The 12,435-nt window shown below is 29.0% G+C and overlaps 2 protein-coding genes and 1 non-coding gene across 8 annotated transcripts; 1 reads left to right on the top strand and 2 right to left on the bottom strand.

Annotated features, from left to right (window-relative positions):
* Positions 1-245: 245 nt before the first annotated feature.
* Positions 246-6,699, top strand: Hps1 (Hermansky-Pudlak syndrome 1 protein). Of its 6 annotated transcripts, none has more exons than XM_070298950.1 (9): positions 246-572; positions 788-1,056; positions 1,419-1,903; positions 2,035-2,661; positions 3,150-3,289; positions 3,620-3,733; positions 3,816-3,904; positions 4,492-4,562; positions 6,202-6,699. In XM_070298950.1, the coding sequence occupies exons 1-9, from the start codon at positions 453-455 to the stop codon at positions 6,300-6,302; spliced, it is 2,016 nt and encodes a 671-aa protein (XP_070155051.1). In that variant the 5' UTR covers positions 246-452; the 3' UTR covers positions 6,303-6,699. The 6 variants fall into 6 exon arrangements, with proteins under 6 accessions (XP_070155051.1, XP_070155054.1, XP_070155056.1 ...); XM_070298953.1 differs by having other exon boundaries at positions 4,415-4,562; positions 6,202-6,293; XM_070298955.1 differs by lacking the exon at positions 6,202-6,699 and adding an exon at positions 4,959-5,427.
* On the bottom strand, positions 6,678-10,344 carry LOC138935176 (BRISC complex subunit FAM175B). The gene is made up of 6 exons (XM_070299601.1): positions 10,258-10,344; positions 10,025-10,115; positions 8,504-8,819; positions 7,821-7,961; positions 6,883-7,204; positions 6,678-6,686 (listed from the first exon to the last, which is right to left on the bottom strand). The coding sequence occupies exons 1-6, from the start codon at positions 10,342-10,344 to the stop codon at positions 6,678-6,680; spliced, it is 966 nt and encodes a 321-aa protein (XP_070155702.1).
* Positions 10,345-11,160: 816 nt separating this feature from the next.
* Trnal-cag (transfer RNA leucine (anticodon CAG)) lies at positions 11,161-11,244 on the bottom strand. The gene has a single exon. It is a non-coding gene; the product is annotated as a tRNA-Leu (tRNA).
* Positions 11,245-12,435: the final 1,191 nt, after the last annotated feature.

Consider the following 12,435-nt stretch of genomic DNA (forward strand, 5'->3'; position numbering starts at 1 on the left):
GCACCCGTGCACCCGGTGAGGAATCGGAACACAACGTAACTTAGAGTAATCAGCGCGATTAACCAATCAAAGAGCTTCATTTTCAACTGACCAATAAGACTTGATTTCGGCTGCGGTCGAGAAGATGCTAGAGATGCTTCGAAGCATTGCATCAACTAATCAGAATAAAGAAATCTTTACTCTTTTTGTCCTGATTGGTCAATCAAACGCTTCGAAGCATTTCTAACGTCTTCCCGACCGCAGCCTTCGTCAAGAAGTATTCTCTGATAGTCTCCATGGTCTGTCTTGCCGAAAGAAGTCGTAAAATAAACAATAATCAATAAACAATAGTATCTGCATAATCAATAAGAACAGGAAATCCAATGAAAATAATAGCTCTGTTTACGTAGTAGAGATTTGACAATCATATGTTATATTGTAAACAAGAGTAGACGTGTGAAACTGTAAACGAAATGAAAGGTATATTAATATTTGATCACTTGAACGATGTATTGTTTGCAAAATGCAATAAAAAATTCGCGAGTCACATCTTGAAGCTGGCAAGGATGCAAGGATTGCTTGATGATGATAAGGTAAGATTTGATAACAAAAGATAATTAACTTTATGAAGAACATTTGTCAAAGTTATATACAAATTCTTTTAGATATTCTTGAAAAAGCGAAAGAGAACAGAAAAATTAATAAAAAGTTATTGCAATATTTAAATATGAAAAAAATAGAATTCTAACATAATAAACAAATTGTTGATTGTAATTCATTAATAAATAATTATAAATACTTCTTATAGGATATCAGAGATTTAGAAAATTCCATACTGAATCCCAATATCATAATGCAGCTATTTTCACCCATTGTTACCTCTCAGTATGTAATGGCTTCACAATTTGGAAACTCCTATACCTCTATGAAATTCGAAGATGGAACCAATATGGTATTCGATGAATATATTGGCTATACCTTCATATATATTGCCATGAAAGAAATAGAGCTCATGAGACGCACGCTGGGAGTATGTGTATCCATTGTACGGCATGTGTGTGGTCCAGATATTGCAATGTTAGTATGTAGTTAACATGTTGTAGTTAGTAGTATATAATAAAAATAAATGACATAAATCTAAAAAGAATATAAGAGATTGTAGGAGTTAATGGCAAGTGTATTAAGATATTATAATGACAGTAGCTTTTCATAATTTCTTATCAAGAAGAAAATTTAGCAAATAAACTATATTTAAAATTAGAAGTGCCCAATGCTTAGCTCACATTGTGTATTGCAACCAGGCTATAATAAATGGTTACTATGATTAATAGAATAGTTATGATAATAGTCGCATTATAATAACAGCAATTTTTGCATTTAATCTTTAATTAACATATTTACCTAATTACCTAACTAATTAATTGCTTCCTTCTTTACAGATTGAAGACCAATTGGCAGAAAGTATGTCTGGTATCTTCTTTATTAGATGCATGGTCTAATTTAAGAAATTGCGAACAGAGTGTACTTACGGAAGCGGTGGAACAATTGTCTGTGAATGCGGAAGTAGCTTCCTCAGTCCTCAAATTGCTGCATGATGCCTGTGACAAGCTGAAGAGTTCGCAGGCCGAATTTAGCAATCTACATGTATTACTCTTAGTGGATTCTAAGTTTTTGTCACTGTATTCCAGCAAGAACACTCATGATTTGTACGCTTCGGATATTTTGTTGATGATACTACTGTGCTGGGTGATAAATAATAAACGAAAGCATGATCGATTGGAGGGTAATGATGATAGTGAAAGTAATAATGATGACAGTGATATTCTGTTACCAGAGAGCAGTACTTCCAAAAACGATGAAACAAAATTAAACTTTGGAGCTAAACTGGCTACTCCTACCTCAGAGGATATTACAGATCTCTTTCGTAAGTTCTTGCAGCATATTACTGGTTTTTGCTAATAAATATATTTCTTCATTTAACATAATAAAAAACTCGAAGTGAATAAGAAATAAACTTAATTTAGATAGATTATAATCATCTTTTATCTATTGCAGGAGGTTCCAGAGACTCTTCCATAAACGAAGGCCTTTCATCCTTAACTGATGATGACCTTTATAGTCAATTGCTCCTTCTTGGCTGCCAGCATAATTACACAGCTAATGCAGTTCACATCTTCGAGTTATCAGACTCCATCAATTTGATAACAATCATAGAAGCCACAAATCTTTCCATTTCTTCAGGATTATGTGACAGCTTCCATTATTTAAATCTGATAAACAATCTACAATTTCAACGAGACATCGACGAATTAAAGCCTGCTTTTGAGAACCTCGATATAGCAATAAGAAAAGTGCTGGAAGGAATTAAAAAAAATCGTTCTAATGTCAGTAATGATGTCGATATGTGTCAGAAGAGATTGCAAGCTAAGTGGGACTTCCTTCGAAAAAAGTATAGCGACCTATTGCGCTCCAGAGATCTCGAAGTGGTTCTACAGATTGAGGCCAATATTTCCGGTTTCCTGGAAACTCTAAAAGAATTATTACGTTTGACCTGTTTTGATAGGAATTTTCTAAAACAAGGAGTCGATGTTCTGACAACAGTTGGTAGACTTGTAAGACAGAAGCTAAATGATTTCAGCGATTTTCTGAAAGTTAAAGCCCTGAAGAACTTCACATTAGGATCATATCCTTTTCTAAAAAATTTGAGTAACCTGATTATAATTGTGTTCCTTTTGTCTAAAAAATGTTTATTGAATAGCAAAGTTTGTTGAATCATTATTTATAAAATGCCAAAAAAATTTTAATTCATCAATATTTTATGAAATTTACAAAATAAACTTCTTCTGACATGTCTGAAAAACAAAAATAATAAAATAACTATTAAATAATAATATGACTACTTAAAAATAATAATAATAATATATATATATATATATATATTTAATTTTCTTTTTTATCTTTAAATTTTTTACATTCAATCAAAATCAAATTAAAAATATATAAAAATGGCTTCTTATTTTTAAAAAAATGACAAAAAAGTTATTAAAATTTTTCAATTACATACATTTTTTTCTTTCAGAAATTATTTGAAAATATTTAATATAAAACCCGATAATATACAAACATTTTTTATTTAATATATCTCCTTAATGCTACACATTTTTCAAGAACTTCCCTAACTATCAATAAGTATCTTGAAGAGTTTCCGGGTCTAGTACACTTCATCTACATCGACAGGACAACCCATAGACTTGTTGCACCCACATTAGATTTCACGAGTACGGAGACACTTGCTCTCACAATGAAAAAAGTAAGTCCTATTGACTACTTATATATGTATAAAGCGTAAAATACCTGAAAATTATCAATCTTAATATGAAATCAATTAAATTAATTTTAGATTTGAAATTTAATTAAATCAGTAGATTAGATAACATTGATTACAGAGATATTTAAAAAAGTTAAAATCTACTATCATCTATTTGCTGAAAAACAAAGCACAGGAAATAGCATAATATAAATACAAGATTTCTGTACGAGCCTGGACTATGCCGAATAAGACTTGTGCAGTGATTTAGAAATCCTGATATAAATATGAATAAAATATTTATATATAGAAGTCTATTTTTTTTCTTTTTAGATTTGGAACATGGTCGAGCAAAGTAGAATGCATTTACAAGAAGGTCATTTATCAGTTATGTGGAAAGATACCACATTCAATTATTCCTACTTTCTATGGTTTGAAGATAATTCTGTATGTGAAAAGTTCTATCTATTTATTTATATATATAAATTACATTATGTACGTAAGTACATATTTTTTCAAATTTTTTCAGGGCTGTTCACCGCCGAAATGTAAAGTCTATCTCAATTATATAATGAAAAATTTTCCAATGCCGGGTATACTTTGTGGAGACTATTACAGGTAATATTTTTAGTTACTCTTTTGAATTAAATATTTCTCTTTCGTCATAACAGAGTTCTTTGTTCTACATAATTTATAATAATGCTATAATTGCTTAAATCTGGCATTAAAAATATATCTCTTATTGCATTTTGTGCTAATAGAATAATTATCAAGTGTACAAAAACTTTAAATTTTTTTATTTTTAATATGCATATTACAAAATATGACAATAAAAAAAGAGAAATAGATTGTTCTATTAATAAATATATATTAATCAAAATGTCAATTTTTTTCTATTTACTATCAATATACAGAAAGAATACTTAAAAAATACATAATATATTTTATATATATATATATATATTTTTTTTTTTTTTTTAATTATATTTTACACATAACACAAACTTTGTTATTAATGAAGAAATCGTTTTCTAAAATATAAACACTGATAAAATGTTATAACATAATATAGTACCATGAAAGAGTCACAAATATCTAAATATTCTAAATCATTCTTTTTCTGCATAGAAAACTAACCGAGACATGTTTTCCCAAACTTTCACCGAGCAAAGTTCGGATTTACGAACTATATTGCGTGCATTTAGGATTGACCACCTCGACTTGTGTTCTGGAACATTCCCGAAGACTGGCAGCTACTATCTGGGAAGTCACCGGGGTACCGAGCAATTTTACAGATATATTCTAAAATTGCATTCCTCAAATAAAAATTTTTGATTGGCACCATGTCATTCTATAGATCTTTTTTGAAGTATTTGAATTTGTAATACTTATGTTATATTCTTACATTTTCTTTTCTAATTTTCATTATTTTTTTATTATATATTTTATATTTATATATTATATATTTTAATGCTTAATATACTTTCGTAAAATTTCTAACAAAATGAAATAAAAATGCATTTCAATTGATATACTATTACTATAATATAATACATATTGTGTTTAAATTTCTTATTTTTGTATTATAAGATTTCTATTTCTTCACTGTGACTATATTAAATTATGATGCTAGAAACGAAAAATAATGTAAATTTTTTTGTTCTGTTTTAAGTGAGGAATCAGGAGCATTAATCAGTATAAAAAGTCATAAATTAACGAAAACTTTACACACACACATTACGTCTGTTCTTTACAGCTGAACTGGCTGCACCAGTTCAGAGCTCATCCTTCTCCTTCCAATGGGGAGAGAAAAAGATAAACTCTGAACCAGTGCAGCCAGTTCAGTTGCAAAGAACAGACCCATTAATTCACTTAAAAAAAATTTCATTTACCTTTATTAATATTCTCAATTCTAGTTAGATATATATGGTGCAGCTAGATATAGTTAACTGATATTAATTATATAAATTATTAAAATTAAATTATTAATTATTTTATAAAATACAAAATACAATAACCATCATTTCGCAATTTATTTTTATTTACAAAGTATTTTCAGTGTGTTAACTAAAAACTTTACATGTTATTTTATAGCAAAATATATTTACTTTGTATAAAAACTAAATGGCACAATAAACAAACTGAATTAAGTGATAAACATGAAATAAGAAACAAAACATATAATTAATCTTTTGTTGAAGCCTTAATCAAGATTTCTCGAATTTGTTTGCAGAATTTAAGGCACCTATAAATAGAATAATTGATACAAAAATTGTTTTTAACCTCTTACGATAAACATATTCTCCTCTCAAAGATCAAGGACAGCAATGTCTTCAGAGATGTCTTTTGATCCCTTTTAACTACGAGACTTCTCTTTTTTTTTTTCTTTTTTAGATTCCCTCAAATTTTTTCCGAATTCCTTCAATCATATGTTTTGTATGACATTAGAATTTTATTTTTTTTTATTTTTTCAGGTTCTTTCAAATCTTTCTCAAATTTTTGAATGTCTAAAGTTAGAGAAAAGTTAAAACAGTATATTTCTCTAGAGTTTAATTTCTTCACTCAAATATCCATTGATGCCACTGATGAATTGCACTTGTCCAGATTTGTCTTTTTTGTTACCTGGTTGTAGGACCTATGAGGTATAATTAAGTATTATTGAAATAAACAATTATCTGTTATATCAATAAAATTTTATTATTTATATTTTATTTATTTAAAATTTAAAGAGATATCTTTGTTGGTAAAATAATTAATTTTCTCATAGGGATCTTATTTTATAAATCAATAATTCATAGTCAACTTAATTAAATAAAAAGAAACATATTATTCTTTTGATTTTACTTTAATTATTTTTTTATTATATGATTTTTTTTTAAATTAAAATTTAAAAAAGGTTTTTTTTTTCCCCCTAGCCCCTCACCTGAGAACGGGAGACTTGACAGTAGCAGGGCATTCTATGTCAGAGAAATCCTGTTCTGGTGTGGTGCTTCTTTCGCGAGAAGAATGCATGTGAGGTGTGACTTGAGTACGACGTAGTTTCTTCATGCCCGGCGTGAATTCGTGACTGCCCCGACCGGTACCCCTGCCTCTACCTAGGCTTATCTCACTGCCTTCTTGACAAATAGATTCAGTGGCAATTTCCGGAATGGTGCGCCTGCTATTGGTGAAGGAGTTTTGTGTTTCTTGTGGAGTGTTGCGTCCCAATCGGCGAGATTTTTCTGCGCTTTTAGCAATGCAGGCGGCGGTATTGCGGCAGGGAGTTCGATTATTGGTAGTCTAATTAGAGAATAATACATACATACATACATGTGTGTGTGTGTGTGTTTAATGTTTCTAATTCTTTAATCTAAATATTTATCATTCGCAATCTTAGAACCTAATTTAAGACTTAATTACACTGAAATGTTTAACAACAAAAATTATTAAAAATTGTGAAGAAGATAATGAGTTTGCATAAAATTTACTCGATAAGAAGAAATTAATATAAAAATTTTCAAAGAGAATCTGTAATAAATTAAAAGAAGTGTGGTTTATCTGAAATATGTCGTATATTATATTATTTAATATATAAACAAGTTTTCAAGATAACATACGCAAGACGGAATGTCTTCTCTTTGGAGACGCGCGTCATCGCCGATTCTCATCTCATTTTTCGCCAAAGAATCAATTTTTTCCAAAAGGCAATTCTCCCTGCTTGTCTTGGAAATTCTATTGCAGTTTTCGCCATTGATTTTTGATGTTTTGGCCGATTGTTGTACTGTGACTTTGGTTTTCAATTCGCGCACTTGCCTCTCCAATTCGGCTACCTCCAGATCGGATTCACACACTTTCGGGATCAATGACATCAAATGTTGTTCAGCAGCCCTCTGAATTAGCATAGCGGAGTCTAATCCACCTGTCCTCGCTACATCCAAACTATAAAGAATATATACCTAACTAATAGCTAATTGATACGTTTAATTGTTGTATATTTTAATGTTAAAGTTAAATTTTTATTTAATTTAATGCAACATTCTTATATGAAGTATATATTTTCTGATAATCAAATATTATATATTATATTCATATTAAAGTAACAAAATTCTTTTTTGAAAATAAGCTTCTATTATTATAAAACATTCACGATTTTTTAAGTAACAATAAATTTGTAGAAACAGAAAAGAAAGAAATATGCATGTATAACATTGAGTTTAAAATCAAAGACTTTGTGATTAAAACTATATATATTTAATGTTATCAAATATATAAGATAAACAATTCACAATATATATTCCATATTTAGAAAAAACCATTAAAAGAATATATTAGATGTAATATTAATATATTAGATATAATATTAATTAATTAATAAATGTTTCAATATTTAACTCCAGATTTCAAACTATGAAAACACATATATTTACATACATACATAATTTAATTGATAGATCAATAGATTGAGATTATAAAAATAATTTCTTACAGTTTGAGACAAAGTATATTATTAAATGCAATAATGTAATAATTATTACATTGATAAATGTTTACTCACTTCAATGATTCTATTAGTTCAGTAAAGCCATCAGGTGTGCGTGTAGACTTTCTAACAGGTGTCGGTTTATAATCCGAGCCATCATGTCTGGATGCATCATCTCCCAGATTGTTTATTTTTAAAGATATCGGTTCAAATATTCTATAATAATGAATAATAAAACAAATTGTAAGACAACAATAAAAAAGCTTCCATCACTTTTTTTTTTTTTTTTTTTAAATATATGAACATGCTTATTAAAAATACCAATTTAGTTAGGTATTTCATATTTTATATAAATATAAATACATTAAAATATAGTAATATAATAATATAAATATAAATATAATATATAAATATAATATAAATATAATATAATATAAATATAAGATAAATATAGTAATATAAATACATTAAATATAGTATTACACCAACCAAAAAAGAAAAAGTATCATGCAGAAATGTATCAATTTATTCATCAATAATATAATCAATTTATTCTAAAACCAAATAATGATATATTTGAGCACACACAAATTTATGTAAAAGTTCTCATAATTATAGTCTTTGAAGATATTTATTTACTATGAATAAAAGTAATTGATTTTATATCAGCAATAATTCAAAATAAAAAGATTTAAATCGCAAAGAATTGACTTATAAGTGAAAGAAGATTAATTCCCAAATCTTGACATGATACTTACCCTCGCTTATTACGCCTGAGGAATACATGGCGAAACTTGTGAGTACCAGATGTTTCAGAAGTAGAGGCACTCAGAAGGCAAGTAAGAAAGAAATCTTCCTTACAGCCATTTCCACCAGAGAAGTGTGAGGCAAACTGTTTGTGCAGAAGCTTATCCATATAAGTAAGAGTCAGGTTGGTTGTATTTCTGCGAAAGCGGAACCAACCAATTACTTGTTTGCTCTTATCATGCACAAAATTCTTCAATTTCTCCTTGTTGATATGAGTGGTATCATGCATAACATCAGGAAAAGAACATGTTACAATAGCCTCCACATCTGAAAGTGATAAATATTGCTTAATAATACAAATTATAAAGTAATAATATAAAAAGAGTAATAATATAAAAAGAATAATAATAATAATAATAATAATAATAATAATAATAATAATAATAATAATAATAGTCATAATTAAGACATGAAAGTTTGTTAGGTTTAACTAAGTTCTATTCAAATTAATTCTTAGATTCTTAGATTAATTCTTAGATGAGTCAGTTCTTTCTAACAATACAGATTATAAAATAAACATGGCATTGTCTATCTAAAAAAATTTAATGTAAAGCCTTGCGCATAATAGAGGAAATATTAGGAATAGGAATAAAATATTAAATATCAGAAGGAGCAATTTAAAATTATTTTACTTCAAACATGGAAATGGAATGGATTAACGCATAATGAAATAAAAAAATAAAAATTAGAAATAATTAATCCATTTCGTTTCCTTGTTTGAAATAAAATAATTCCAAATTGCTCCTCCTGATATTTAATATTTTATTCCTACTCCTAATATTTTCTCTATTGTGCGCAGGGCCTAAAACTTGACAAACTTTCATACCTTAATTATTACCAATGAATGCCAATATTATTATTATTACTGTTATTGCCATTATTATTCCAATATATATGATTATTTTAATTTATAATCCCTTGTTTAACTTACATGATAATTGTTTTAAACAAATATACAAGCACTTTGCAGAGATCTATATTAATCTTTTATATTTCAATTTTAATGCACAATATATTGCATTAATAAAATTCAAAATTTCTACGATATCAGAGTTTATGATATAATTACACGAAAATTTTAGCAATTTTGATAAATACGTTCAAGTAAATTTAACCAGATGACCTCAGAATATGTCGATTATACATTATATAAAACCGCTCGTTTATTCAGTCTGTAGATTCTAGATTTTCTAACCTTAAAAACTTAACTTTTTAACGATTCATTATTCTCTTTACAATACCAAAGAATAATTTTTCAATTTTACAAATCTCATTTTATATATAAAAAAAATTCGAGCAAGTACATATTTTCATCGAAATCTGAGAATATTTTAAAACATTTATCATCTGTCCTATTTAACTGCACTTTTTGCATCTCTCTAAAATAAATTCGATTTGCACTTTCTGCACTTGACTTCTCATCGGTTTGTTGTTTACAAGTAGACATAAAGCGTCGAGGCAATTATACTAACTAATATGAATCTTGACGGTCTCCACTTGATTGTCGGAGTCGGTGTAGGTCTTAACGACAAATTCGAGCGCTTCCCCGAGAAGAAAGCCCATCTATAAGATTACAAAACGTCATTTTCGCCGAGTGTAGAGGTTATAAGAGAATAAAAGCGCGTCTAATTTTTTCAGCGATGGAATTTTCATCGGCAGAAGATCATGTACAATTATTAAAAAGTTACGACACGATCGAATTTACCTGATTGCCGACACTGCGGACATTCTCGAAGAATAGCAGCGAAAGCGCCGCGCCCGAGATTGTAACGAGTAAGTCGCTATCCGCCATGTTGACGATGAGTGCCTAGAGCCTAGGGTGCTTAGTGACACCAACTGTCAATTCTTCCTCTGATGTAGGCCGCGCATGCGCCAATAATATCACATATACGTAGTATAATGTAATAGCGCGTTTAAAAACCTTTTATAGAACATATTTATATACATATTTATAGAACATATACAATATATTTATATTAGCTCCAGTTAAAAACAGAGATGTATCTTACATTTATATAATATATATATTTGTATAGTTTAAAGTTTAAAGATTGTGTGAAATTTGTTCTATTAGTATGGGAAATAATTTTTCGTTAAACAGAAACAATTTTTGTTATATATGACACACACAGGCTACACATAATAATAAATATATATTTTCCCATATAATATGTCAAATATTTATGAGAGATTTTACATTTTAGAGATTTTAATTATTCCTTTTATTGTAGGACACAGGTCATATATTGACTTCAAGAGTCACTTATGTCTTGAATGAGAGCGAGTCTTTTAATCTGAATTAATGAACTTACACCTGACCATTTGGCAAATGACATTTGGTGACAGTTAAGCTTTGATGTCGAAAATTACTCGCTCTTATTCTGGCTGTTATCATTGTTACAAACGATTAAGGAAGATTTATAGAATAGTTCTTGGAAGAGAAAAATAGATTTGTTCCTTTACTTGCTAGCATCGGTCGGTTCCAAACATAAAGTGATATATATAATAATATATTGCATAATACTTATATTATTCTTTTGTAAAATTTTTTAAATACATGTATACCATATTCAAAAATTATTGTTTTATTTCTTGAGACAAAAGGATTTGTCAGAAGTGGGATTCGAACCCACGCCCACAGAAGTGGACTGCGACCTGAACGCAGCGCCTTAGACCGCTCGGCCATCCTGACGTTGTGTTGGTCCGATGATCAAGGCTCATCGTCAGACGAAGACTCGAACAAATCGCGCGATTAATTAGCTCAAAATATAGAAAATTTTTTTGTATTAAAGAAATATAACAATAAGCGAAAAGTTTCATATGAGATCTTAACAACAAGCGAAATGACGGAACGTTTAGAAGCTACGCAAAAAATCCCAAGAAAATACAATCAATTACCGACTTCGATTCAATTTAGTATGAAATGGACATTGACAAAATTTCTAAATAGAATCTATATAAGATAAACTCGTCAATTTTTTATGAATATCTGAAAGAAATAAAAGCAATATTTTAAAATCAAATAGAATTCTAAATAAATTTGAACTCTTTTCTTATCGAATTATTATTAATTACATGGCAACGATCTCCCGTTTGTTCTCTGTCGAAATCGTTTACTGTTGTAAACCTAATAAAATTCCATATAATTCCGATTTTGAAAGAGAAAAAAAAAAAAATTCAAAGATTCATGTCAATCAACTCAGGTACTCATTTTAAAAATCAAAAACAACTCGATTATTTTACTTTGCAAGTATAAATTCAGAAATTGTAAAATCCGGAATGAATTCCGATTCATAAGTGCGTACATTAAAAATGATCTTTCATCTCTCTAACAGATCTTGGATTTCATCATCTATATACGATCTGAATTCTCTCATCATGCATTCTTGAACTAAGACTTGTGTTCTTGTTGAATACTCGAGTCCTGAAATTTATGAATCACAATCAATAATCTTTGAACCGGAGTCGACGTCAGAATGTGATCACAAGTTATTATTATTATTATTATTTTTTTTTTTTTATTTAGCTTCTGTTTTGCGTTTGTATTTCGAAGTAATCGCAAGGCGTTATTAAACTACTCTATTAGTAGGCTCGAAATCTATTTCGCGCGATGCTTAGTCCCATCTCTACTTCTGCTCTCGCCTAAAATACTTTAAGAGAACACGTACGCGATGAAAGCGCATCTACATAATCACGTTCGAAGCGAGACGCACACATTCGTGGATCAAGCTTGGCTATATTTGTGACCGTGAACAACACCGGCGCAAGTGATGTAAGCCCGCAGTGATCTCGAGAGAGTCGCGATTACCTGTCGCTAATCACAACCTCCATCGATATTTATCATATCTCTCGCTCCCGTATTTTCATTGTTTTTTTTTTCTTT

Source organism: Polyergus mexicanus, unplaced genomic scaffold (genome assembly GCF_030449975.1).
Source record: "Polyergus mexicanus isolate NDT 795.1 unplaced genomic scaffold, iyPolMexi1.0 SCAF_7, whole genome shotgun sequence".
In the NCBI taxonomy this organism is placed as follows: domain Eukaryota; kingdom Metazoa; phylum Arthropoda; class Insecta; order Hymenoptera; family Formicidae; genus Polyergus; species Polyergus mexicanus.